Source organism: Hemitrygon akajei, chromosome 7, assembly GCF_048418815.1.
Source record: "Hemitrygon akajei chromosome 7, sHemAka1.3, whole genome shotgun sequence".
In the NCBI taxonomy this organism is placed as follows: domain Eukaryota; kingdom Metazoa; phylum Chordata; class Chondrichthyes; order Myliobatiformes; family Dasyatidae; genus Hemitrygon; species Hemitrygon akajei.
Window position 1 is genome coordinate 144,512,343 of NC_133130.1, and position 26,990 is coordinate 144,539,332.

Sequence of the window (26,990 nt, forward strand, 5' to 3'; positions counted from 1 at the left end):
TAGGAGCAGGAATAGTCTCCCTAGCCCTTTGAGAGTACTCCAACATTCTCTAGGATTATAACTGAGTGTGAAAGTATAAAGCCCTATGGGGCTTGACGAAATAGATGCATAGTGATTTTGTTTGCTGGCTGGAGAGTGTCTAGAACCAATCATGGACTCTAATAGGTTGGATATTCAGGACTAAGAGAAATTATTTGACTCGGGGGTAGTGAATCTTTAGAATTCCCCACCCGAAAGGCACAGTCACTAAATGTACCAGAGATCAAGATTTTTTTAAGACATTAAGAAAATCAAGGAACACAGAACTATGTTAGGAAAGTGATGCTGAGGTAGAATATCAGCTGAAATCTTAATCAATGTCCACCCAGGCACAAGGGGCCAAATTATTTTGTTTCTATTTCTTATGTCATTAAAATATAGAAGTAACTGAGGAAAGAAAAGCAAAATAGAAAATAGCAAGGAAAATGTTAAAATAACAAAAAATACTTTTTATAATATTTTACTGCATGTAGTGAACACAGTCAAAGAAGGGATAAAAATTAACACATTTCAGTAAACCAACAGCCAGTAGAGGGGAAAGTTTGTAATGTAATGGACAGTAAATTGATTGCTTCAGGAAGCATGGGCATTTACAGAACATTATTCCTCTGATCTAGTAGGAGTGCTGATCTGGTGCTGAATTCCAGTTACAGTGCAACTGTGCAGACTGATGTTTGACTGAATTGTCTCTGGGCTTGGAGTACCTGAAGCAGAAAATGGATTGTAAAACAACCACATCAACACCCTCCAGCTTGATCAGCACAATTCACTGTAAAGGTTGATGTTCCTAAATCATGGTGTCTCATTTGAAAAAAAAAAAATCTATCTGTTCTGTAAATTTTTAAGTATGAAAGTGAAGAAAGAATCAGCTTGTGTTGATAATTCTCCTTCTATTGACAATATTAAATTTTAGTCTCTCTCTGATCCATGTTTACGATATGTGAAGATAATATTTCAATGGGAGCTGCCATCAACACTTTCGGCAACTATAACAGCATTCTGAGGATTTTCAGATCTCTCATCATTCCTCTGTTCTCAGATCAAAACTGTGCTTTCAGTGGTAGCTCCCAAATCTTGCTGTTCATTTCTTTCTGTAACTGGAAGATCACTCTGGTCATTAATCCCTTGATCTATTATTGGAATCTGCATTTCCGTGGCAGGACTGAGATCAGTTATTACTGCAACTGTAAGGGTGTTCTGATCCTCTGTGTCTACCCATTTAGTTTCTTGCACTTCATTTCTTTCAACAGTTGGGAAGCTGCTTTGGTTCTCAGAGTTTCCCTGCTCCACTGTCGGAGGTCCTACATCAGTGACAGTGCTGAGATCTTGCAGTTCATTCTCTTTGGCAATTAGAAATTTACTCTTGATCTCAGAGCCCATTTGTTTCATTATTTGAGGTTTCACTTCAGTGGCAGTGCTGAGATCTTGCTCTTGATCCACTTTGTCAATGGGAATGGTACTCTGATCCTCAGAACCTGCCTTTTCCACAAATGAAGGTCTGACTTCAGTGGTAGTGCTGAGATCCTGCTGTTGATCCTGCTTGTCAATTGAAATGGCCCTCTGGTCCTCAGAGCCTGCTTGTCCCTCAATTGGAGGTGTAATTTCAGTGACAGTGGGGAGATCCTGCTGTTGATCCTGCTTGTCAATAGAAATGGCCCTCTGGTCCTCAGAGCCTGCTTGTCCCTCAATTGGAGGTGTAATTTCAGTGACAGTGGGGAGATCCTGCTGTTGATCCTGCTTGTCATTAGAAATGGCCCTCTGGTCCTCAGAGCCTGCTTGTCCCTCAATTGGAGGTGTAATTTCAGTGGCAGTGATGAGATCCTGCTGCTCTTTCTGATTGTCAGCAGGACTGCTATGCTGGTCCTTGAAGCCTGCCTGTTCCATTGTTGAAGTTCCCATTTTAGTCCACTTTGTATTTTGTACCTTGGCTTCGGGGTGAAAATAAAACAGCGTTAAACATTATCTGTGCAGGAGCACAGGTGAAAAATCATTGACATTTACCATTTAAGGAACCAAGCCATTAATTTGCTCTTTTAGATATTATTCCTTACACATGAAACATTTTTTGATTATTATCTGAATTATAATGGTAAGAACTAAACAGTATCTATTTCTATGAAATGTAAGTCTAGGCTCTTTGGAATATGTGTTTTTTAACTAACCCTCTCTATGAATGTTCTGAAGAATCCAAGAAGTAAAGATCAACTCAGGCATTGATGCAGTAAACCAAGGAGAAAAGCCTCCGGAATATTCCAATAGTCAAAAATGCTACCCTTAAAAATATCGAAAACTAAAAATCAGAAAATGGAAATGCTCAGCAAGTCTGCTAGTATATATTCAGAGGAAGCGATAGGATTAATGTTTAAATAGCTTTATGTCGGAATTGTGTTCCCAACCTGGGATCCACAAACCCTTTGTTTAATGGTATTGGTCCATGGCATAATAAAGGTTGGGAGCACCTACTCTATATATATTTTGAAATTCTGCCTGGACAGTTGAGAGCTGGAGTTGCTGAGAAAAAAGATGTGGATGTGGAAGTATATTACAATCATGAGAAGATTTAATGAAATAAATTTGAAGGAAGCATAGTGATGAAGGTGAACAGGGTAAGAGAGACAAATAAGTGTTAAGGGACACATTTACACAACATTTATTCATGGTCAATTCTAAGAAGAGATGGTGAATCAGAAAAGGAAACAAAAATGCTGTAGATCTAAAATCAACTCTAAATATTGCACCTTACTTTTCACTCTACAATAAAGAGTAGTTGGCCTGCTCACTATTTCCTACTTCCTATAGTACTTCAGAAGTTTACTTCTTGCAGTCAAGATACTTACATTTCTTTAAAAAGTCCATAGAACATTTATTAGAAAACAATACAGTAATGAAACACACCACTTTACCTGTAGGGATTGTCAAGATATTGTTCTCCTGTGAATACACAGGGGCGGTTAAACTTGAGCTCCCTGTTTCTTGTGATCCAGGTTCAGCCATTAAGAACTTGTTATCCATAATAATTGAATTGGTATCTCTTTTCGTATTCTGAAATGAAATAAACAACTTGCAAATTGATGATGTACTAATGTAGTCAGGATGCAATACCCAACCTAATGTACTGGACTGAATAATTCCTTAGTTCAGTGCCAACCTCAGCTGGCTTATTGCTGTATTCCTAAAGATAAAGAAAAAGATTGTTAGTGTTAATATGCACATCTCAGAAATAGCTTTATAGAACTAAAACATGTGGAAAAATGATGCATTATGTGGGGCTGCTTGAAGTTTTCTGCTCCTTTAGCCATCCTCATTGGAGGGCCAGATACTTTTCTTTTCGAAGTGGAGACCAATACCCAGTCATTAGTATCCATAAACAAGAGAAAATCTGCAGATGCTGGAACTCCAAGCAACACACACAAAATGCTGGAGGAACTCAGCTGGCCAGGCAGCATCTATGGAAAAGAGTACAATTGTCGAGACCATTCAGCAGGACTTGGTAGCCACAACTCTGTTTTACTTTTCCCTTGAGATGTTGCAACAGGAGTATATGCTGGAAAGAAATTTCTTTATCAATATTTTAAAATGAGGAAGCTTCAATTCCAGGTTTCCAGAATCAGAACTAAGCACCCTCAGGTCAAGAACAATGTGATTAAAGGAGACATCATACTGTCTTTACCACAATGCACATCAGGATTACTGAACTAATACAGGAATGGATGGGTTGTCTCACAAGGGGAAGGTGGACATCCTAGCTTGCATTACAAGAGTTTAGAAGAGTGTAAGATCTTAAATGATCTGGACACAGTGGATATTTCTCCTTTGGGATAATCTGGAGCTAAGAATAATTATTTATTAGACCAGGTGCTGTGTCTCTCCATGGCCGACGTGAGAAGAACCCTGTGCAGGGTCAACCCACAGAAGGCTGCTGGACCAGACAACATCCCTGGTAGAGTGCTCAGAGGATGTGCAGACCAGCTAGCAGATGTTCTCACTGACATCTTCAACATCTCCCTGAGCAGTGCCACCATTCCAACGTGCTTCAAGGCCACCACCATCATCCCAGTGTCGAGGAAATCTTCAGTGTCCTGCCTAAATGACTACCGTCCCATTGCACTTACATCCATCATCATGAAGTGTTTCGAGAGGCTTGTCATGAGGCATATCAAGACCCTGCTGCCCCCCTCACTGGACCCCCTGCAGTTTGTGTACCGTCCCAACTGCTCAACAGATGACGCCATTGCCACCACCCTCCACCTGGCCCTAACCCACCTGGACAAAAAAGACACATACATTCGGATGCTGTTCATAGACTTTAGTTCAGCATTCAACACAATCATCCCTCAGAAGCTGATTGGAAAGCTGAGCCTATTGGGCCTGAACACCTCCCTCTGCAACTGGATCCTAGACTTCCTGACTGGGAGACCTCAGTCAGTCCGGATCGGGAGCAGCATCTCCAACACCATCACACTGAGCATGGGGGCTCCCCAGGGTTGCGTGCTCAGTCCACTGCTGTTCACTCTGCTGACCCACGACTGTGCTGCAAAACACAGCTCGAACCATTTCATCAAGTTCACCGATGACACGACCATGGTGGGTCTCATCAGCAAGAATGACGAGTCAGCTTACAGAGAGGAGGTGCAGTGGCTAACGGACTGGTGCAGAGCCAACAACCTGTCTCTTAATGTGAACAAAAGAGATAAAAACACAAAATGCTGGCAGAACTCAGCAGGCCAAATAGCATCTATGGGAGGAGGTAGTGATGACGTTTTGGGCCGAAACCCTTCATCAGGAGTTCACTCCCATAGATGCTATCTGGCCTGCTGAGTTCTGCCAGCATTTTGTGTTTTTATTTATTTCCAGCATCTGCAGATTCACTCGTGTTGCCTTTGAAAACAAAAGAGATGGTTGTTGACTTCAGGAGGGCACAGAGCGACCACTCCCCGCTGAACATTGATGGCTCCTCGGTAAAGATTGTAAAGAGCACCAAATTTCTTGGTGTTCACCTGACGGAGAATCTCACCTGGTCCCTCAACACCAGCTCCATAGCAAAGAAAGCCCAGCAGCGTCTCTACTTTTTGCGAAGGCTGGGGAAAGTCCATCTCCCACCCCCCCATCCTCATCACATTCTACAGGGGTTGTATTGAGAGCATCCTGAGCAGCTGCATCACTGCCTGGTTCGGAAATTGCACCATCTCAGATCGCAAGACCCTGCAGCGGATAGTGAGGTCAGCTGAGAAGATCATCGGGGTCTCTCTTCCCGCCATCACGGACATTTACACTACACGCTGCATCCGTAAAGGAAACAGCATTATGAAGGACCCCATGCACCCCTCATACAATCTCTTCTCCCTCCTGCCATCTGGGAAAAGGCTCCGAAGCATTCAGGCTCTCACGACCAGACTATGTAACAGTTTCTTCCCCCAAGCTATCAGACTCCTCAATACCCAAAGCCTGGACTGACACCTTGCCCTACTGTCCTGTTTATTATTTATTGTAATGACTGCACTGTTTTTGTGCAGTCCAGTGTAGGTCTGTAGTCTAGTATAGCTTTCTCTGTGTTTTTTTTATTACGTAGTTCAGTCTAGTTTTTTGTACTGTGTCATGTAAACCATGGTCCTGAAAAACGTTGTCTCAGTTTTACTATGCACTGTACCAGCAATTATGGTCGAAATGACAATAAACGTTGACTTGACTTGACTTGACTTGAGAAGGGGGATTTTTTAATTCTCTCATGAAAGACTTGTACATAATGGTTAAAAATGCTTGCACAACCTGATTTTCAACTATTACAAAATACAGAAAATTTAACATGTCTATATATATATATGATAGTGTATGGACATCACATGATCAATGAAGTGTTTTTTTAAATTGTTTTCTAATTATTGAATTAATTGAATTGAATTTATTTCTTACATCCTTCACATACATGAGCAGTAAAAATCTTTACGTTACATCTCCCTCTAAATGTGCAATGTGCAATTAATAGTAATCTGTAATAAATAGTATGTGTAACAGGACAGTCAATATAACATAGAAATACAATTGTATCAACATGAATTAATTAGTCTGATGGCCTGGAGGAAGAAGCTGTCCCAGAGCCTGTTGGTCCTGGCTTTAAGGCTTCAATACTGTTTTCTAGATGGTAGCAGCTGGAACCATTTGTGATTAGGGTGACTCGGGTCCCAATGATCCTTCTGGTCCTTTTTATGCACCTGTCTCTGTAAATGTCCTGAATAGTGGGAAGTTCACATTCACAGATGTGCTGGGCTGTCCGCACCAATCTCTGCAGAGTCCTGTGATTGAGGGAATTACAGTTCCCATACCAGGCAGTGATGTAGCTAGTCAGGATGCTCTCAATTGTGCCCCTGTAGAAAAGGACCTAGGATTTGGGGATTTATGCCAAACTGCTTCAACTGTCTGAGGTGAAAGAGGTTCTACTGTGCTTCTTTCACCACACAGCTGGTATGTACAGACCATGTGAGATTCTCCATGATGTGTATGCCAAGGAACTCAGATCCATTTATATCAATAGGGGTTAGCCTGTCTCCATTATTCCTGTAGTCCACAACTGGCTCCTTTGTTTTTGCGACAGTGAGGGAGAGATTGTTCTCTTGACTTCCTCTCTGAGGGTGCCTCGTATAGTTGAGTTAGGCCAATCAATGTAATGTTGTCAGCAAATTTAATTAGCAGATTGAAGCTGTGGGTGGTAACACAGTCATGGGTATACAGAGAGTAAAGGACACACCCCTAAGGGGTTTCTGTGTTGAGGATCAGAGGGGCGGAGGTGAAGGAGCCCACTCTTACCACCTCCTGGCGATCTGACAGGTATTATTATTCCCATATGGAATTAGCAATATCTGGATTTTAATTAGCACCATATATTTACCTGCTGAAGTATGGACAACACCATGAATAAACTTTCTGTGCAGATTACCAGAAAGTACCAGAGAACATGCCTTCTTGTGAGTGCATCTCTTGTGGCCCTTATAAGGTGAGTAGAAATTGCCCAGTATGTTTTGTGAAGGAGCTTTGTTGTCAAAGCTCTAAATAGTTGGAATGGAATTTTGAACCCATCCCTTGGATATGGGATTGGAGTTTGGAGCGCTTGATCAGGGACTGGATTTCGAGAAACTAGAAGCAGTCGACTTACCAGTGTATCAATAGGATCAACACCATTTGTTGAGAGGACAGGAGAAGGTGGGTGCATATAATCTGCAGATAAACACAAAATTTAAAGTCCTGTCAAGTCTATATCTTTATCTTACACAGGTATTCCTTTGAAACATACTTGCAGGAGATTATAACTGATGTAAAATAAATTCTTACAGCATTGAAATGAACAACACTCTTTTGCCCATCAATTCAAGAACCCATTTATGCTAATCACATTGATCCAATTTAATTCTCCCCACATTCTCATTAGCCAACCCAGATTCCAATACTCACCTTCATACTAGGTGCAACTGACAGTGATAATTACCATGCTGTACTCTTTTGGCAATAAGCACAACACCTGGAGGAAACCACACTACCTGACTCCGAGATTAAACCCAGGTTGCTGGAACTGTTCATTTAAATATTATTTTTTTATTATTGTTTTAGTTCTTTTCAATTTCTAAGACTTTAAAACAACTGGTTTAATTGATTTCATCAACTTTGCCTCCAACTTCCACCGTGCCCTTAAATTCACTTGGTCCATATCTGACACCTCCTTCCCCTTTCTCAAACTTTCTGGAGCAAACTGTCTACCAATATCATTTATAAGCTTACTGATTCCCACAATTGCCTTGACCATACTTCATCCCACCCTGTCTCCTATAAAGATGCCATTTCCCCTTTATCAGTTCCTTAGCCTCCACATCTGTACCTAGAATGAGGCTTTCCTTTCCAGGACATCACAGAAGTCCTTCTTTTTCAAAGAATGGGATTTTCTCTCTTCCACTATCGATACTGTCCTCACACACATCTCCTCTGTTCGCTGGACCTCTGCACTCACCCCATCTTCCCACTGCCTTAACAGGGATAGAATTCCTCTTGTCCTCACCTATGATGCCCATGAGCCTCTGCATCCAACACACCATTTGCCACAAATTCCACAATCTTCAATGGGAGCCTATCACCCTACACATCTTTACCACCCCCACCTCTCTGCTTTCCCTCCCTCCATGATTCTTGTCCATTCATCCATCCTCACTAATCCCCCTCCTTGTACTTACCTCGGTAAGTGGCAATGAGTGCTACACCTGTCCTTTCACCTCCTCCCTCATCTCTATTCAGGGCCCCAAACAGTGCTTCCAGGTGATGATCATCTAGTGTATCCAGTGTCCCCGATGTGGCCTCTAAATTGCTGAGACCCTAGGTAGATTGAGGGAGTGCCTTGTTGAGCACCTTTGCTCCATCTGAGAAAATCAGGATTTCCCGATGTCCAGCCATTTCAATCCCAGTCCCCATTCCTATTCCAACATGTTGGTCCATGACCTCCTCTTCTGCCATGATGAAGCTATTCTCAGATTGGAGGAGCAACATCTTATAATGTCTAGGTAGCCTCCAACCTGATGGCATAAACATCCATTTCTCCAACAGTAGGTAATTTTCCCCCTCCCCCTTTCTTATTTCCCCTCTTATCTCTTCTCTTCACCTGCCTATCATGTCCCCTTGTGCCCTCCTCCTCTTTCTCACATGGTCCACTCTCCTCTCCTATCAGATTCTTTCATTTCCTTCCCTTTACTTTTACCACCTATCATCTCCCAGTTTCTTACTTCATCCCTCCTCTCCTACCCAACTGGCTTCACCTATCATCTTCTAGCTTGATCTTCTTCCCCACCTCCCATCTTCTTGTTCTGATATTTTCCTCTTTTGTTTCCAGTCTTGATGAAGCACCTTGGCCTGAAACATCGACTGTTTTATTTATTTTCATAGATGTTGCCTGACCTGCTGAGTTCCTCCAGCATTCTGTGCTGGATTTCCAGCATCTTCAGAATCTCATGTTTATTGATTTTCAATTGCTTTTGAATGGTTTACACTGTTTCTGAATGTTAGAGTTAGCCTATTGAGTCCTGTAAGCATGGTTCAAAATATGCAGTCACTAAATCATACTCCATCACAGTTTAGGATGGTGGCTATTATTCAAGTACCACTTGTTTCACCGTCTTACAAACACTTACTTTTCATGTTTAAATTGTGTAGGTTACTACTAAATAAACTTCTATCACACAGCACAGACAACGCGATCCAGATCTTACAGCCAGCTATGTAAAACAACTTTTCCCTTGGTTCTTCTGTTAATTGCCACTAATCTGTGAATTTGGCTGCAAATTCAATGATATGAAGATTGGTGGTGTTGTGGATAGGGCAGAAGACTGGCAAAGAATACAATGGGATATGGATCAACTGCAAATATGGGCAGAGAAATGGCATATGAAGCTTAGCCCGGCTAAATGTGAAGTGTTGCACCTCAGTAGACCAAATGTAAAGAGACAGTACACTGTTAAGGGCAAGATAAGCAGAGAATCTTGGGGACAAAGGCCATAGCTCCCTGAATGTGGCTACCCGTGTTTATGGGGTGGTTAAGAAGGCATGTGGTATGCTTGCCTTTATTAGTCGAAGCATTAAGTTCAATGTCAGGAAGTTATGTTGCAGCTTATAAAATTCTGGTTAGACTGCATACAGTTGGAGCATTGCATACAATTCTGGTCTCCCTATTATAGGAAGGGCGTTGAGACTTTGGAGATGGTGCAGAAGAGATTTCCCAGGATGTTGCCTGGATTAGAGGGCATACACTATAATGAGAGGTTGGCTAAACTTGGGTTGTTTTCTCTGGAGCGGCAGAGGCTGAAGGGAGATCTGATAAAGGTTTGTAAGATTGTGGGAGGCATAGATAGACAATATCTTTTTCCAAGGGTTGACATATCTAATACCATAGGTCATGTGTTTAAAGTCAGAGGGGGTGATTTCATAGATGTGAGGTGCAAGTTTTTTTTAAACACACAGAGTGGTGGGTGCCTGGAATGCACTGCTGGGATGGTGGTAGAGGCAGATACATTAAATACTTTAAAGGGAAGTTTTGATAGGCACATGAATGTGAGGAAAACGAAAGGATATGAACATTGTGCAGGCAGAAGAGATTAATTCAGTTAGCCAGTTGATTACTAATTTATTTAGTCCAGCATAATATTGTGGGCTGAAGGGTTTGTTACTGTGCTGTAATCTTCATGTTCTAATTCTCTTGCTCATGGGCACAGTTACTCTATTTCCAGATTATTCCAACCCCCACTCAAATTTTAAACATATCCATTAAACCTTCCCTTAATTTCCTTAGCTTTTAGAACAAAATATTCTCTGTCCCTTACAAGTAGCTCTCTCAATTCTGGTTAAACCTCCCCTGTATCCACTTTTTTTCCCTTGTTAACCTTAATTAACAGTGTTACCCAAAATTGCACATAACCAGTTATTATGAAGGTTCAGCAATTGGTGAACCAATGTGGAAAATGTTCAGTTACTTTTTAGAACCATTAATATTTCCTCTCTTTATTTACAATTGTGATCAGGAATATTCAGTATAGTCTGAAAGTGTGATGAGAAATGGATTGAGAAGTAATGAAAATATAGAATTGAATTCATACTGAAAAGGAAACAGGTACAGGCAGTGGAGCAGTTAGGTAGGGCATGGTGACAAATAGGACTTCCTTGTAATCATATCAAGGGGCACAATTTCTTTCAAATTGCCGTGAGAAAATAACCAAATAAATGAATAACCTGGATCTGAATCTGTGTTCTCTTTGAAGACAGAAAGATTGTTATCAAAGTATGTTTGCATCTTCAGGTGATTGATGTCCAAATTTCTGACTTTCAAATGCTAAAAGAAAGAGTGGAGACATTAAGCAATGTAGCAAAGGTCAAAGTGGTTACCATACCAAGACAACACACCATACAGTGCACCAAAATCAAGATGCTGCAGATGCTGGAATCCGATTTGTGTACTTTCAACATTGTCTGCTTTATATCAAAATTCCAGATTCTGTTGTACCTTGCTTTGTGTAATCTTTAGCACTGAAGAATTTTGCAATTTATTGTGGACTTTTCCACTTTCGTTTGGCCTCCACAACATATCACCTCATACTTAACCACATTAAATTCCACCTGCCATTTCTCTGTCCAAGTTTACAACTAATCTATATTTGTAGTATCTTTTGACAACATATGTTACGATGTACAACTCCACCAATTTTGTGTCATCAAATTTAGTAACTTTTGGTTTTCTGCTGGGGTATAGGGATAGAGGCACCCAGCAACTTCCGATCCTGAAAGACACTCTCAAGCTCTTTTAGCAGGCTGCAGTTAGTAAGTGTCCAAGCCCACTGGAGAATAGGGACCACAGTAGCAGCCTGTGCACGGACAGGCTTTGTTGGGTTCCACAGGGGAAGTCTGGAATGGCCCATCTGAATATTTACATTGAGGAGCACCTGGTGACCTATATCCACTCTCCTACTTCCTTGTAGATATATCAAGTAACATTCGTAGTGGATGGGGGCTAGACCAAGACATTACTATACGAGTGAATGGATAATTACAGGAGATACATACAGTACTGTGCAAAAGTATTAGGCACATGCAAAAAAAAATCTGTAAAGTGAAGCAACACACACACAATGCTGGAGAAACTCAGCAGGCTAGGCAGCATCTACGGAAAAGAATACAGTCGACATTGGAAGGGTATCGGCCCAAAATGTCAACTACTGTTTTCCATAGATGCTGCCTGGCCTGCTGAGTTTCTCCAGCATTTTGTGTGTGTTGCTTGGATTTCCAGTATTTGCAAATTTTCTCCTGTTCGTGCCTGTAAAACGAAGATAATTTCAAAAATAATAAATTTAAACATTTCTAAATATCAGAAAAATCACTATAAAGAGCAGTAAATAGTAAAAAACCAAGTAAAATCACTATTTATGTTGACCATTCTTTGCCTTTCAAACTGCTTCTATTCTCTTAGGTACACTGTTGTGCTATTTTATAAGAAAATCAGCTGGTAGGTTGTTCCAAGCATCTTGGAGAACTTGCCCATTCTTCTGCAGGCTTTGGCTGTCTCTCTTGCCTCTGTGTCTCCGAGTAATCCCAGACAGCCTCGATGATGAGATCAGGGCACTTCGGAAGCCACACTATATGTTGCAGAACTCCTTGTTCTCCTTTTCGCTGAAGATAGTTCTTTATGACCTTGGCTGTGTGTTTCGGGTCATTGTCCTCTACAGAATGAAGCTAGGATTGATCGGAGGCCTCCCTGATGGTATTGTGTGGTGGAAGGGAATCTGCTTGTACTTCTCAGCATTGAGGATTCCATTAATTCTGACCAGATCACCAACTTCATTTGCAGAAATGGAGCCCCAAACCAGCAGGGAACCCCCACTGTGCTTCACTCATCCACGTAGTGCCCTACAATTCTTTTATGGATAAACTGCCTCCTGTTGGAGCCAAAAAAATTAAATTTTGGCTGGTCAGTCCAAAGCACCTGCCTGTGTTTTTGTGTTTAGGTGAGTCTCTTGGCTTTGCTTCCATTTCAGAGTAATGGTTCTTTGGCAGCAACTCTTTCATGAAGACCACTTCTGACAAGAATTCTCCAGACTGTTGTTACGTACCCCATAACAGGTTAAAAAGGACCAGCAAAAATAGACACACCTGGAGTCTGAGCCTTCCGTTATAAACACTATTTTATTAGTAACTACGTAATAAAATAATATAAAACAAGATAAGGCAAACAGGTTAGCAGAGTATATGCATATATAAGTGAGTAAATTAAGTTCCCACACTTCTTCAAGCTTAGGTGGTGAAATAGTACAGCCTTACGATGGTATAGGTATGAAGTCAGTTCAGTACTGGATATTGGGGAGAGGGAGAGAGAGAGGGGGAGGATTTGTCTTCCCGGTGCCAATGAATCTTCCACGTCATCCTCTTGCTCCCAAAACTTATTAAAGTCACCAACTGTGACCACACAAAAGAGAGTGCCATTTACACATAGTAAGCTATCAACCCAGACAAGGGTTAAACACACTGATAGCTTTCCCCTTTGTCCACACTGTGAGCAAGAACCCCATTCTTTGTCGTGGGCACGCAAAGCTCAACCAGTGTCAGTTTCGTCAGTGTCTTCCGTGTGTCTTTGGTGTGTCTGATTACAAAGCCAGTTGACCTTGTATATATTCCACAACTGCTGAACACCAACTGTCTATCATATAGCTTTGCTTTGCCATTTCCAAGGCAACTCACAGACTGTTCATTTCTCTCTCTCTCTCGCTGAATTAGCACACACACTCTCTCTCTTTTTAAAGGAACAGTCCACATTGAATAATCCTTCAGATCTCGTCACACTGTAGAATGGTGTATTTGAGTTCCAGTGGTTTTTGTGAGGTCGGAGCTGATAGCAGTGCTGGATGTCAGTTAGATATATCTCTCATCTGCTGCACTCAGTTTACATGGCTGACCACTGTTCCAGTCCTCAACGTTGCCTGTTTCTTTATGCTTCTTCAGAATAACTTGAATAGCACATCTTGAAACTCCTGTCTGCTGTGAAATTTGTTTGGCTTGCTGATGCAGGATGACCATCTTGCTGCTATGCTCACTCTTGCCATGGTGTAAGAATTAATGATTTTATGGTTAAACTGTTACATCTGCCACACCCTCACCTGTTAGTTTGGCTGTTCTTCACCCAGATTGATTTCTTGTACACCTGTTTTTGTTTCAGTTAATCAGTTTAGTTCATTCAACTCATTATGTCATTGATTATTAGCAATTTGTTTTTTATCTTTGTTTAATTATGCACTGGGCTATATACCTACAAGGTAATCAAGTTTTTATTTGAAAAGTAGTCTATTACTTAATATATTACTTTCTTTAATGAAATACAAAAGCATTCTCTGTAACATTAACTTTTTTGGAAAATTAATGTTTTGAAATCTAAAATTTGCTCTTTTCTACTGACACATTAATAGATAGATACATTTATTGACTCCAAAGGAAATTACACTGTCTCAGCAGCATTACAAGTGCATAGATATACAAATATTAGAAGAAAGAATAAAAAAAGTTTCTTTAAAAATAAGATGTACAAGATTTACAAGTCAATGATTACAAGATCTACAAGATTTCCACGTTTACACTTGGATGGTAGTACAACTATTACTGTAATATTATACAGTAATGGATGCACATTCACACCGTCCAGATAAGAAACGATGGTCATATTGCACAGGGTGTCCGCGATGGCAGGGTGTGGTAAACAGAACTAAACAGAGCTCTGGTAAATGGAGATTAATAACAGTCTAACAGGCGTAGGTCATCACTTCCCCAGCTATAGGCTGACTTATTATAGAGCCTAATGGCTGAGGGTAAGAATGACCTCATATAGCACTCTTTGGAGCAGTGCAGTTGTCTTAGTCTATTACTAAAAGTGCTCCTCTGTTTAGCCAAGGTGGCATGCAGAAGGTGAAAAACATTGTCCAAAATTGCCAGGATTTTCCGTAGGGTGCTTTGCTCTACCACAGTCTCCAGTGTGTCCAGTTGACTCCTATAGCAGAGTCAGCATTTCTAATCAGTTTATTGAGCCTATTGGCATCACCTGTTTTGATGCCATTGCCCTTGCACACCATGCATAGAAGATTGTACTGGTGACAACCAACTGGTAGAACAAGTGAGGGAGAGGCCTGCATACTCCAAAGGACCTCAGTCTCCTCAGAAAATAGAGGTGACTCTAGCCATTCTTGTACATAGCCTCTGTGTTGGTGCTCCACTCAAGGCTGTCATCCAGATGCACCCCCAAGTACTTATAGGTCTTCACCATCAATAGTAACAGGGATCAGTGCAGGCTTGGTCTTCCTAAAGTCCATCACTATCTCCTCGTCTTACTAATGTTGAGCTGCAAATGATTCAGCTTGCACCATTTGACAAATTCATCCCTGTATTCATCCTCCTGTCCTCCCATTATAAACCCAACTATTGCTGAGTCAGCTGCGAATTTCTGCAGATGACATGAGTCAGTGTTGTATCTAAAGTCCGGAGTATACAGGGTAAACAGGAAGGGAGCCAATACAGTCCATTGTGGGGCCCGAGTACTGCTTATAGCCATGTCTGACACACAGCTCTGAAGCCGCACAAACTGTAGTCTGCCAGTCAGGTAGTCTATTATCCAGGATACAATGGAATTGCCAACCTGCATTGAATGGAGCTTCTCCCCCAGCAATGAGGGCTGTATGGTATTGAAGGCACTTGAGAAATCAAAAAACATGATCCTCACAGCTCTGCCCTGCTTATCCAAATGGGAGTAGGCTCTGTTCAGCAGATAGACGACAGCATCGTCGACTCCAATGTGCTCTTGGTAGGCAAATTGCAGGAGATCTAGGGGTGACCTGACCGGGGGTTGGAGGTGAGCCAGGAATAGCCGCTCTAGGGTCTTCATGTGTGCGGTCAGGGCATTGAAGACTTTTGGTCAGCCCTTCTTAGGTACTGGGACCACACATGCTGCTTTCCACACAGTCGGGACCCTATCCAGGCTGAAGACGCAGAAGACAAACAAAAACATCTAAAACAAAATTCATATAAAAAATCTAGGGCATTTAAGACTTTTGCAAAGTACTGTAAGTTACTTAGAATCTTTTCAACTTTCAAGGGAGAGGTAACGTACACATCTGGATCTCATCTTTCCACCCTCCCCTTCTCACTCAACATCCAATCCTTTGACATTTGTGAACAATAAGATCCAAATCATTATTTGTCCTTGTTTTACCTGTGCATCCATTCTATGTGAACCTCTGGAATGCAAAGTTGACTGAGCTTGTTTCTGCTTCTCATTGAAATGGTGCAGGGTAATTTTCTTACTGACAGGGATAAGCATAACGTGAGCTGGAATTTTTCTAGCACCTTGATCCTCAAAGTAATTAAACAAAGATTGGCTCTTGGTAGAGGAATACTGCTGTGTTAGAATTTGTTCTGTTACACGGTCACTATTGAGGAAAGACACAAAAAAATTATTGTTACAAAGGTGGTTAACAGCAAGAAAAGAAATAACTGTCAAGCCTCAAGTATCTTCAAATCAATCAAATTCCACTTTATCTAAGGTGTCCATGCAATAATTTAGTTGGCTCATTACATTTTGTTCTGATTACAAGTGCTATAGTTGCCATATTTATGCTTGGATTGCAAGTTTAGTAGTATATCTTGTAATTATTTTGTAGTACTTCTCAATATGAACTATCCTCTCCTTTAAATTTTTGATTTAATATTTCAGTGTTTAATGTCAATTGTGAATATCAGTCCTTGAACCAATCCATATGAAACTTGCCAATCAGAATAGCCACTCTTTACCCTGTAATCCCTTCCTTTCATGACTAAACGTCATATGACCTAGATTTGATCCTGACCTTGGGTGCTCTATGGAGTATGCAGGTTATCCCTTCAACTGCAAGAGTTTCCTGGATGTTCCAGTTTATGCTACATGCCAAAGATGTGCTGAAAGGTAGGTGAACTGGTTGATGTAAATTGCCTCTAGTGTTGCTGGGTACTAGAACTGGGACAGTGAGAAGGGTGTTAATGGATATCAAGAGGAAAAATAGAATTAGTATTTGATTGTTGGAATTGATTACCCTCTCTTATTTTTTTACTAGGTTGATAACAGACATTTTATGTAGAAATTTCTTGCATTTTTTACGTTTATTTAATGTCCTGTTCTCTTTCTCAGGCTGAACATTTTTCCTGATCTGTTGAACAACATTTTAAATATCTAATATTGCTGCTTTAAATCATTATCTATGAATATTGTTTATATTATTTTTCTAAGTTCTACCTACTGTTCTACCTACCTTTTTTCAATCTACTCTGGGAAATATTTCAATCTGGGTAATATTTCACTGTCACTGGGTAACACCAATGAAAGTGGGTAATCTTTTAAAACCTTAAGATACAGGAGCAGAATTAGGCCATTTGACCCACTGAGTCTGCTCCACCATTTAATCATGGCTGATCCAATTTTCCTCTCAGCCCCAATCTCCTGCCTTCTCCCTGAATCCCTTCATGCCCTGACCAATCAAGTATCTATCAAACCCTGCCTTAAAGATACATACAGACTTAGTCTCCACAGATGCCTGTGGCAAAGAATTCCAAAGGTTCACCATTCACTGGCTAAAGAAGACTTTAATTTACTCCAAATTAATTCCTTCAGTGTAAATCATAATCCAGGATTACTTGACCCTCATTACCTGTTGTACGGTTGAGTCAGGAACCCCTCCATAATTTCTGGTAATTCATTTCTGTGCTCTTTATTCAATGAATGCAGCGTATCCTTCCATCCCTTAAGTCTCTGCTGATTCCTGGCAAGGTAAGTGTATGGATGCCATTCATTTCCTGTCTTCTTTTTCGCCTTCTTATTCTGAGGAGCATAACAATGATGATGTCTGTTCTATAACTCTTGCTAAGAAAGCTATCCAGGCAATTTTAGGAAGATTAGAGGATTTATTTTCACATGAAAGGTTATTGGTTTGTGCAGTGTTGTACCATGAGACACAATGGAAGCTAAATCAATGCAGACATTCAATAAATAACATTATAGGCCAAGTATAATGATTAATGTGAGACATGAAGGTTGGTAGGTATACCATGCATGGAAGGAAAATGATAACAATTAGTTTTGGAAAAAATAAGTTCTATTTGGAGCTATTCTGGTGGGGCTAATATATAAGTATTTGATTGTTCTGTCAGAAACCAAAATGAAAATGCAAGTTCTTTCTAGTATCAACACAATGATTAAAAAAATTATCCAGTGTGACACTCAGTGGCAATTCTCTTGTTGCTGAGTCAGCAGGATGTAAATATAAGATTCCCTCTTGTAAAGGGCTACATAAACCATGATAACATTTCAATGCAGTTCTAATGGAATGCCACAATGACAGTGTCAACCACTGTTCCCTTTGAGCTACGTGCATGTGTGACCACACAGTAACCGAAATGCTCCTATGCTCATTGCCTTTGTTGATACTCAGCTGGAATTGGATGCAGCTGGAAATGATACCCTTCAATTAAAAGATAAAATCAAAAGTATGTAAATTTTCAATGTTCAGTCTAAATATTCATAGTATGCATATTACAAAAGTGCCATGCATTTTTCAAGCCGTGTGAACATTTTCTGCTTAGAACTGTTACGAATGTGCCACAACTCTGAGGGGCCGAAGGGTACAAAGTAGCCCCCTCCTTTTTGAGAATCGCAAGATCGCTATTAATTCGGGTCTGGGACCCAGGAAATGAGAGAGAGACGTCCAGAATACACAGGGTTTGGCCTCAGTGATACAAAGCCACGGATAACAGCCATTGTCTCTTGGAGATGGAATTGTGTATTGAGTACTGTACTATTCATTGAAGCCCTCAGGGGGTGACCTGAGTGGGCTGGTTGAGGGATTGCATCATCCCAACCTGATTGACATCTGAGACCCCGTGAGTAAGGATAAAAGAGGGTCTGGGGAACAACCCCTTCAGACACACCAGGAGAAACGTATGAGACCGGTGGACGCTTGTGTGTGTGTCCATCCTTGCCCGGATGACAAGTCCTCCATGGAACGGCCTCGCTAAAGGACGAATACAGATCAAGAGCGGATAAAGGAAAGCTGGCAAGTTTCAATTCTCAAAATCTCTCTCTCTCTCCAACAATTGAAAACCCAGTGGTCCCCAAAGGCTGAAGCCTGTATGAACTGAATGAACTGAGTGACTTTTATATTTCCATCGGACAATACATGATCCCCTAGACAACGATAGAGCTAGTTCTTATTGATTATTATTATACCCACACTTTTAGATTTAGTATTGACGACGTATATTATCTGTATGTTTGCATTGATATTATTTTTGTGTATTTTTACTAATAAATACTGTTAAAAATAGTACCATCAGACTTCAACGGACCTCTCTATCTTTGCTGGTAAGTGACCCAGTTACGGGGTTTGTAACAGAACCGTAATTGGTCTACGCAGCGGACAAAAAAAAAATTAGAGGGAACTTTGGTGACAACACATACAAAATGGTGGAGAACTCAGCAGGTCAGGCAGCATGTTTGGAAATGAATAAACATTGACATTTTGGGCTGAGACTTTCCTTCAGGAATCTGATAGGAGAGGAGAGTGGACCATGGGAAAAAGGGAAGAAAGAGTGGCACCAGGGGGAGGTGATAGGCAGGTGAGGAGAAAAGGTGAGAGACCATAGTGGAAAAAGGAGCAGAGGGAAGGGGGAGGGAAAAAATTACCGGAAGGAGAAATTGATACTCATGCCATCAGGTTGAGGCTAGCTAGACGAAATATGAGATGTTGCTCCTCCACCCTGAGAGTGGCCTCATTGTGGCAAAAGAGGAGGACAAGGACTGACTTGTCAGAATGGAAATAGGGAAAGGAATTAAAATGGTTGGCCACTGGGAAATTCCACTTTTGGTGAATGAAGCGGAGGTGCTCAACACAGCGGTCCCCCAATTTACATTGGGTATCACCAATGTAGAGGAGGCTGCATCAGGATATAAATGCCAAGAGGGAGATCAGTGGGGAGGGATCAGTAGACAAAGGAATCATGGAGGGAGCAATTGCTGCAGAAAGCAGAGAGTGGGGGGGTGGATATTGGGTAAAGATGTATTTGGTGGTAGGATCCTGTTGAAGATGGCGGAAGATGTGTTGGATGCGGAGATTCATAGGGTGGGGTGACAGTGAAATATTTTTGGTTAGATATCCAAGATGCCACTTGTCTTCTTACGTGGATAGAAAAGGGTCAGTGTTCTCCCTTATTTTAACCCTCAATCAACTTCACTGAATGAGATTGTCTGGCCTTTACATCAATACGTGTGGAACTTTGCTGTGAGGAAATATGTTGCATGTTTCTTTACATTTTACTACAGGTTACTATCGATGCAATGCTCCTCAGACAGGATGAAGAGGTCAATACTCCCCAATGCCATTAGGCTTTACAATTCTACCGCCAGGACTTAAGAACTTTTTAAAAGCTATTATTAATGCTTTTTGAGATAGTGATTTAGATGCATATCATATTTTTTTACTGAGTTAAGTATTGTATGTAATTAGTTTTGCTACAACAAGTGTATGGGACATTGGAAAAAAAAGTTGAATTTCCCCATGGGGATGAATAAAGTATCTATCTATCTATCTATCTATCTATTTTGTCAAGCATAAAGATACATTATTGACCACAAAGCACGGCAACATTGTGTGTCTGGAAGTAGCTACATAAATGTATTTTTTTAAAGTAAGAAGCAGTTATGCAATGACAAAAATGCCAATTTTAACTGAAAACAGCAGTGAGTTTATGTTGGGAAATACTCATACCTTTTGTCTTTGTTTCTGTTCCACTGACAGTCCAACAAGCTCATCATATGGCTGACCCTGGAAGCTGATTTCTTTGATAGACACAGACTGTGGAGTTACGATGCTATTTGAAGCAAGGAAAAAACTGAAATAAATATCTGTACCCTTAGATCTGTTTAAAATGGTTCCAAGGAGTGCTGATTTTCTTGGTTATATCACAGCTTATATGCTCGCATTTCACAATTAAAAATGAGAAACAAAAAACTACAGATGTTTGAAAACCAAAACACAACCAGTCAGTCACTCAGCTTGCATGCAGACAGAAACAGAGTTACTATTTTGGGTTGATTATTCTTCATCAGGAAAAATGGGAAGTCAACCCTAGTTACAGTGCACAGAGGGATGAATGAAGGGAACAAAAGGAATATATATATTTATTTCCTTATGACATAAAAGCAGGCCATTTCCACCCAGATATATATAGTGTATCACAGAGTAATCCTGTTTTTCACTAATTTTCCCTGAATCCTATTTTCCATACCCAATATTGCCACTTATCTATAGACTAGGAACAATTTACAGTAGCCAATTAAAATACCAATCTACACACTTTTGAGGTGTGGGAGGCAACTGGAGCACCCATGCAAAACCTATGTGGACACAAGGAGAATGTACACATTGCAAACATAGGAACGGAGATCAGGACTGAACTGGGTTATTGGACCTCTGAAGCAGCAGGTCTACTAACTGCACCACTGTGCTGCCTTTGTCTACGTGAGTGAGGATACCCAGGTGACCCAGCTGAAGAGTTATTAACTTCAAACTTTCTACATAATCACTCAAAGAGTTGAACTGCACGTGCATGTAATGAGAGCTGTATAACTCATCTCCTTCTACCTGCAACATTACCTCAAGGCTCTTGAATTCAAAATTTGCATGATGGCAACTTTATTATTGATTAGCAGACTATCAGAGAAGTTTAATCTTAATTTAGTTAGAAAGTGTGAAGAAAATAAGAGTAAGCAATGCAGGCTTGAAATATTAGATGTGTTCTTAAATACAAAAAGATATACAATTAACCATTGACTTGCAATGATATTGTGCTTGTTTAACACTGGATAAAAGGATCAGGATCCAGATGTTTTTATTTTAAAAAAAATCCAAATTCAGTGGATTCTCACTCAGTGACCCCTGGGCATTAACAATATTATTTGACTACAAATTATTTCATCATGTAAAATAGGGAAATTTTCAAGTTTTTGGGAAAAAATTCTTAAGTCTCAAGATCAAAGGCACAGAGGTCCCATTCAGCTCCTTCAACTTGTCCAGCCCTTCAAATGCATAAAGAAAGTCCATGTCTTAACCCCATTTCCTTGTCTTGATTCCATAGCCTTAATGCATTAGCCAATGAAAATCTCAGCTTCTGAAATTTTGTATAGGGGAGACAATTCCAAATGTCTTTTTTTAAAAGTCCTATCTTATATCAGTTTCTTAGGACCTGTCTCTAACTTTAATGTAATGTTCCCATTTTCTAGATTTCCCCACCAGAATAAATAATTTCTCTCTTTAACAAATCCTTAAAATACCACACTTAGGTCTCACAATAATATTCTGTAAGCAAGGCAATACAAGGTTGTTCTCTACATCCTGCCTTAATTTAATCATTGTAGCTCAGATTTATTCCACCTCACTATGCTGATTACTGCTTACAATGGGCAACCACTTGACAATTTCACAGTGGCTTCTCTATGCCAACTTGCTGTCCAGTCTAAAGAAAACAAACTTGCTCTTCCTCCTTACGAATATGCATGTTCCTTCTGCCATTTCCTCTTGTTCTGAAGATCTGGAACCCAGATAAAAATATTCTTCCCCAAGTACTGGTCACAGGATGAAGTCTGTTGATTCAGCTCCATCACCTCAACCTGCAAACAGAGAGAACTCTATTAATGGGATCTGCTCTTACTTTTACACAGGCAACATAAACTTCTCTAATAAAATGCCTGATACTAATTATTTATCTTCTTCCCTTGTTTAGTTGACAGCCTGGCCGAGAATGAATTGGATGGAGACTGTGCATCCAGCACCAGGTGTATCAGATAGGAAGAACACAGATGAATTAGCATTATTCTGTCTTTCCCAATTCATATAAACACTGTACATACTAATCCACATCAATAAGACAGATCAATTTATCACATTTTGTGGGAAACTGCTGAGTGTAAATTGGCTGCTGGTTTTGCTATAGCAGACGCTTTCTTAAGTATTTCTCTTGTTTAAAAAGTATTCTCGGAGCATCCTGAGGTTGTGAAATATGCTACAGAAATGGAAGCTTTCTTTAAAAAGAAGCACACTCTCTTAGGTTCTGTTGCATGCCTTTCTGCCAAGAATTTTTTACAAAATGTATTGGCAGACATGAAATGTTCAGTGAGAGGTAAATACACGGAACTAGCTCCATTTGCAAAACTACAAACAAAGAACTCTGATAAACTCTCTTTTTCTTTTTAAAAAGTTGATTTTAACACAATTTTAACCGCAAATTCCACAAACATCCTTTGCTTATTAGAGTATATATTAATGCATCACATTTTGCTACATATGGTATTTTAATTGTGATTCTTTCAAATATGGATCTGGTTCTACAGCTGCATTGATCTGCATTGTATCAAGACAGACATGGGTTTGTGACAATATAATTTTTGGCAAGATGCTGATCAATCTGTTAACAGGAGGTAGATGGGAGATATATAGCTGAAGATAGATTTCAAGCTTTGAAATAACTCATTAAGGAGAAATAGTGAACTATTAAGCAGGTCAGCCATAGATCACCTGGCTATTATGCATATTTCTGTTTGTGGGATCATGCTATGGAAACATTGGTGCTACATTCTCTGTATTTCAATAATGATTTCATTGGAAAAAATTAATTTAATTTATTATGAAATGCTTTAGGTCATGAACTGCACTATAGAAATCCACGTCCTTCACATTGCAGTAAACAAGCAAATAATGCTTTTACCTGTTGATCTCAGATGAAGGCAAAGAACTTAAAAAAAAATCTTACTAAAGGAAATGGTGAAAAGTCTAAAAGCTCAAAACAGATGACCAGCAGCTTGTACACATTGCCCCACTGTGGCTGCACAGAGACATAGCATGAATCTTGCCTACAGAATGAGGAAGCAATACAGAAAACACAGCAACATGGTTCACATCTTCATGACCTTATTCCTGTCCTATCAGGGGCTTCACTGAGTACACAAGACCACACTGGTAATAGTTTCCCTTGCTTTCTCTCAGAGGTAGACAGAAATGTCTCCTAGGTTGTCAGCTTTCCAGCATTGTGTATTTCATAATAAATCAAATACATTTTTTTCAGTGAAACCACTGTTGATATGCAGAGCATGCAGGACCAATTCTTCTGATCATGGTTCCTCCAACATAAACATAACAATATAGAAATGCAAGAGAAAAAATTGACAGGGCAATAAGAAATTGTGTTCTTAAAGATCTTTGAAGATTCTAATTTATTTGTTATATAATACTGCAGATGGTTGAAAATATTATATAACAAACAGCAAGACGTTAACAGCATATTTAATCTCCAGCTGGTATTGGGAAGGCATGTAAGAAGTCAGCAGCATGTCCAACTGAAATTAGCAGTGACAATCTCATTTACAGGTGAACATGTCAACCCCCATGTTATTTGCCTCCTATGATACTCCAGTCCTCACAATAAATCTCTTCACACTGACCTTTCTGAGATCGACAGGTCTGTCCCTTGTTAAAGGAGAACTAGAGCAACTTCTGGGAAACTGCATAAAATCCAAACTGCAACAACAGAGATCTGACATTGATTTCATAGAAACAAAGTACATACAAAACTGAACTTAAACTATTAAAGCAAAAAATAATACAAAGTGAAATTAGATATGCTCATTGTAAAGCTTCTGGTTAGTTTTCACCTACTGATGGCACTGGGATATGGATATTAATTTTTCTAGGAATCCTAAACCAGATTTATTACTTCTCCTTAGGTCCTAAACTGATAATTCCCAATTTCCTGAGTCTTGATGGATAGCATTATAAATGCATTTCTATCATTGGATAAAAGTGGTCATTTGACAAGGGAAGTCACTGTACAAAGATAATATATTTGCACATACGCAAGATTATATGTAAACATGAGACTGCATCTGTATGTGCAAGATTGCTACAAGTCTTGAAGACCATTTAATCATGTGAGATAGTTTAGGTGAGGAAAGCAGCATGAATGTATGTTTCTGTTTTATCATTCATTTTTGGGTAATGGATGTTGATGGCATAATCAGCTTTCACAGACCATCCTTATTTGCATGGAGTTACCTTTTTAAACTGCTACACTCTGTGTAAGGTAGGCACCCCAGAGTGCTGCTGGGGGAGTTCACATCCAGTGAAGAACATTTATATGTATTTTCATGGATGGTGCATGATTTGGAGAGGTGTTCCTACATGATCATATGACTGTGTTCTAGTGTGACTCCAGACAGAAGTCCTATTGAAGGATCTTGGCTTGAAACGTCGACTGTTTATTGCCCTCCACAGACACTGCCTGAGTTACTCCAGCATTTTGTGTGTGTTACTCAAGATTTACAGCTTTTGCAGAATCTCTTGTGTTTGTGATATTTCACATGTGTGATTGTGTGAAATACATAAGACAAAAGTTAGTGCCACGAAGATGTAAAGGTCAGCATCACTGCATTGAAGCAAGCAGAAAGATACAGGCACTAATCACGTCATTGAGTGGATAGTATAAAGACATCCATTACACAGTACATCAAGAGTTGGAATGAAGGCATCTGTGATGGCAGTGAGTAGAAGGCAGGACTAATGCATTCATAAACATACTGAGTCATGTGGTGGATACAAGCATGCACAGCCACAGTTAAGTTGAGAGACAGCATTAGGGCATTCATCAACATGAGTGGAAAGTATGTAACAAGCATGCATCGTAACGGTACTAGTTGATATAGTTTATAGAGATTAATCACTGCAGTGGAAGGAGTTGTTGGATATGCATTCATCAGTGGGATGAATGGAAGTGTGGAATTACGGCACCTGTTAGCACAGTTTAGTAGAGTAAGACACATACATTCATTGCAACGGAGAATAGAAGGGTAAGATAGAAAAATATATCATTTTATAAAAGAAGGGCTGGCACTTGGAATTTAACTGCCCTCTCAAAGTTGTTTAAATTTCAAGATATCAAAAAGAGATTTGAAATTATTTGAATCTCAGATATAATTACTGTTCAAATTCAATTTCAGTGGGTGGCTGGTGAAATTTCATTCAAAGCTTTTTCAAGACTCACCTGCTTTCCCTGCTGGTCCCCAGCAAACTGGCAGATTGTAGGTTATCTGGATGGGGGGATAACTTATGTGACTGTGAGCTTGCAGGTGTTTTCCTTGAAGTTAAGGGTACTATTGATACATCAATACCTTGATCTGCACTCCACTGTGGGAGGTCCAGTATATGCAGCAGTGGTAGATCACCTGTAAATTAAAACAGCAGCTACAGATAGGCAATCACTGATATGAGTGTCTTCGGAACCCAACTTCTGTTCCAACCTTCTCTGATAGAAAACTATACATCAAAAGAAGCCATTGGCCTACTGTGACTGCTGATATGATGAAAGAGTATTAGCAGTGGGTCTGTGAAGGAGACCTCTAAATAATCTTACTTCTTCACTTTCTCCACAGCCCGGGTATTTTTCCTTGCCGGGTATTTATCCACTTCTTTTTTGGTAGTTACGAATGAACCTTCTTCCACCACCACTTTGCATTGTATATTCTGGAACAAAACTCCATAACTTTAAAAAAACTTTTCATCTCTATTCTGATTATTTTGCCAAATCCCTTAAATCTGCATTCTCTGGTTAACATTTCTCCTGCTAGTGGAAACAATTTCTAACTATCTTCCTTATCAAAACTCCTCACAAGATGATCTACAGCATCTGAGACATCTGCACATGGTGAGCTGAAGGGCCTATTTCTGTGCTGTACAGCTCAGTGATTTAATGAGAAAGATGAATGTCTTGATTGCATGTTCAGAATGCTACTCAGAGTCCCAAAAATTTACTGCTGGAAATAACCAGCAAACAGCCCTTGCAGAGACAAAACTCACACTAATGATACTCTTCACAGCCTTCTTTGACAGCATGTCATCAACTCTGTTTCCCTTTCAATGAAGAATGACTAACCTGCTGAGGATCTCCAGCATATTACCCATTGTGTTGCTAAATGAGGAAGATTTGGAATAGATTAAACAGCTCAATATCAGATAACCTTAAGATGTTTGGGTTTAACACTAACAGCTGAATCATGTCCCACAGTTTGCAAACTAATTATGTGACATATTACCATGAATTCTTTTTTAACAGGCCAAAGGATCAACTTCAGTTGAATGAAGAAAAGCTTGCCTGGTGAAGTGCTAGGAGTATCTAGTGAAATCTATAATACAGGATTACACATATACCAAACAGAGAAGAGACGGGGCTAAGTGATCTCATACTCAATGGATCAAATCAAATTCTTCAGTCTAGCTATATCTGTTTGTGAACATGGCCGGTTTATCAATAGCTAATGGAGGAAGGAGGTTTGA

General features: G+C 40.0%; 1 protein-coding gene across 2 annotated transcripts; it reads right to left on the reverse strand.

Annotated features, from left to right (window-relative positions):
- Positions 1–510: 510 nt before the first annotated feature.
- LOC140730082 (uncharacterized) lies at positions 511–26,990 on the reverse strand. 2 transcript variants are annotated; one of them, XM_073050212.1, is made up of 11 exons: positions 26,071–26,990; positions 25,702–25,882; positions 24,107–24,182; positions 22,158–22,279; positions 20,379–20,481; positions 17,268–17,437; positions 15,800–16,016; positions 10,792–10,891; positions 7,187–7,248; positions 2,943–3,081; positions 511–1,967 (listed from the first exon to the last, which is right to left on the reverse strand). In XM_073050212.1, exons 3-11 carry the CDS (start codon positions 24,170–24,172, stop codon positions 1,075–1,077), a joined length of 1,872 nt encoding a protein of 623 aa, XP_072906313.1. In that variant the 5' UTR covers positions 24,173–24,182; positions 25,702–25,882; positions 26,071–26,990; the 3' UTR covers positions 511–1,074. The 2 variants fall into 2 exon arrangements, with proteins under 2 accessions (XP_072906313.1, XP_072906314.1); XM_073050213.1 differs by lacking the exon at positions 26,071–26,990 and having other exon boundaries at positions 25,702–25,974.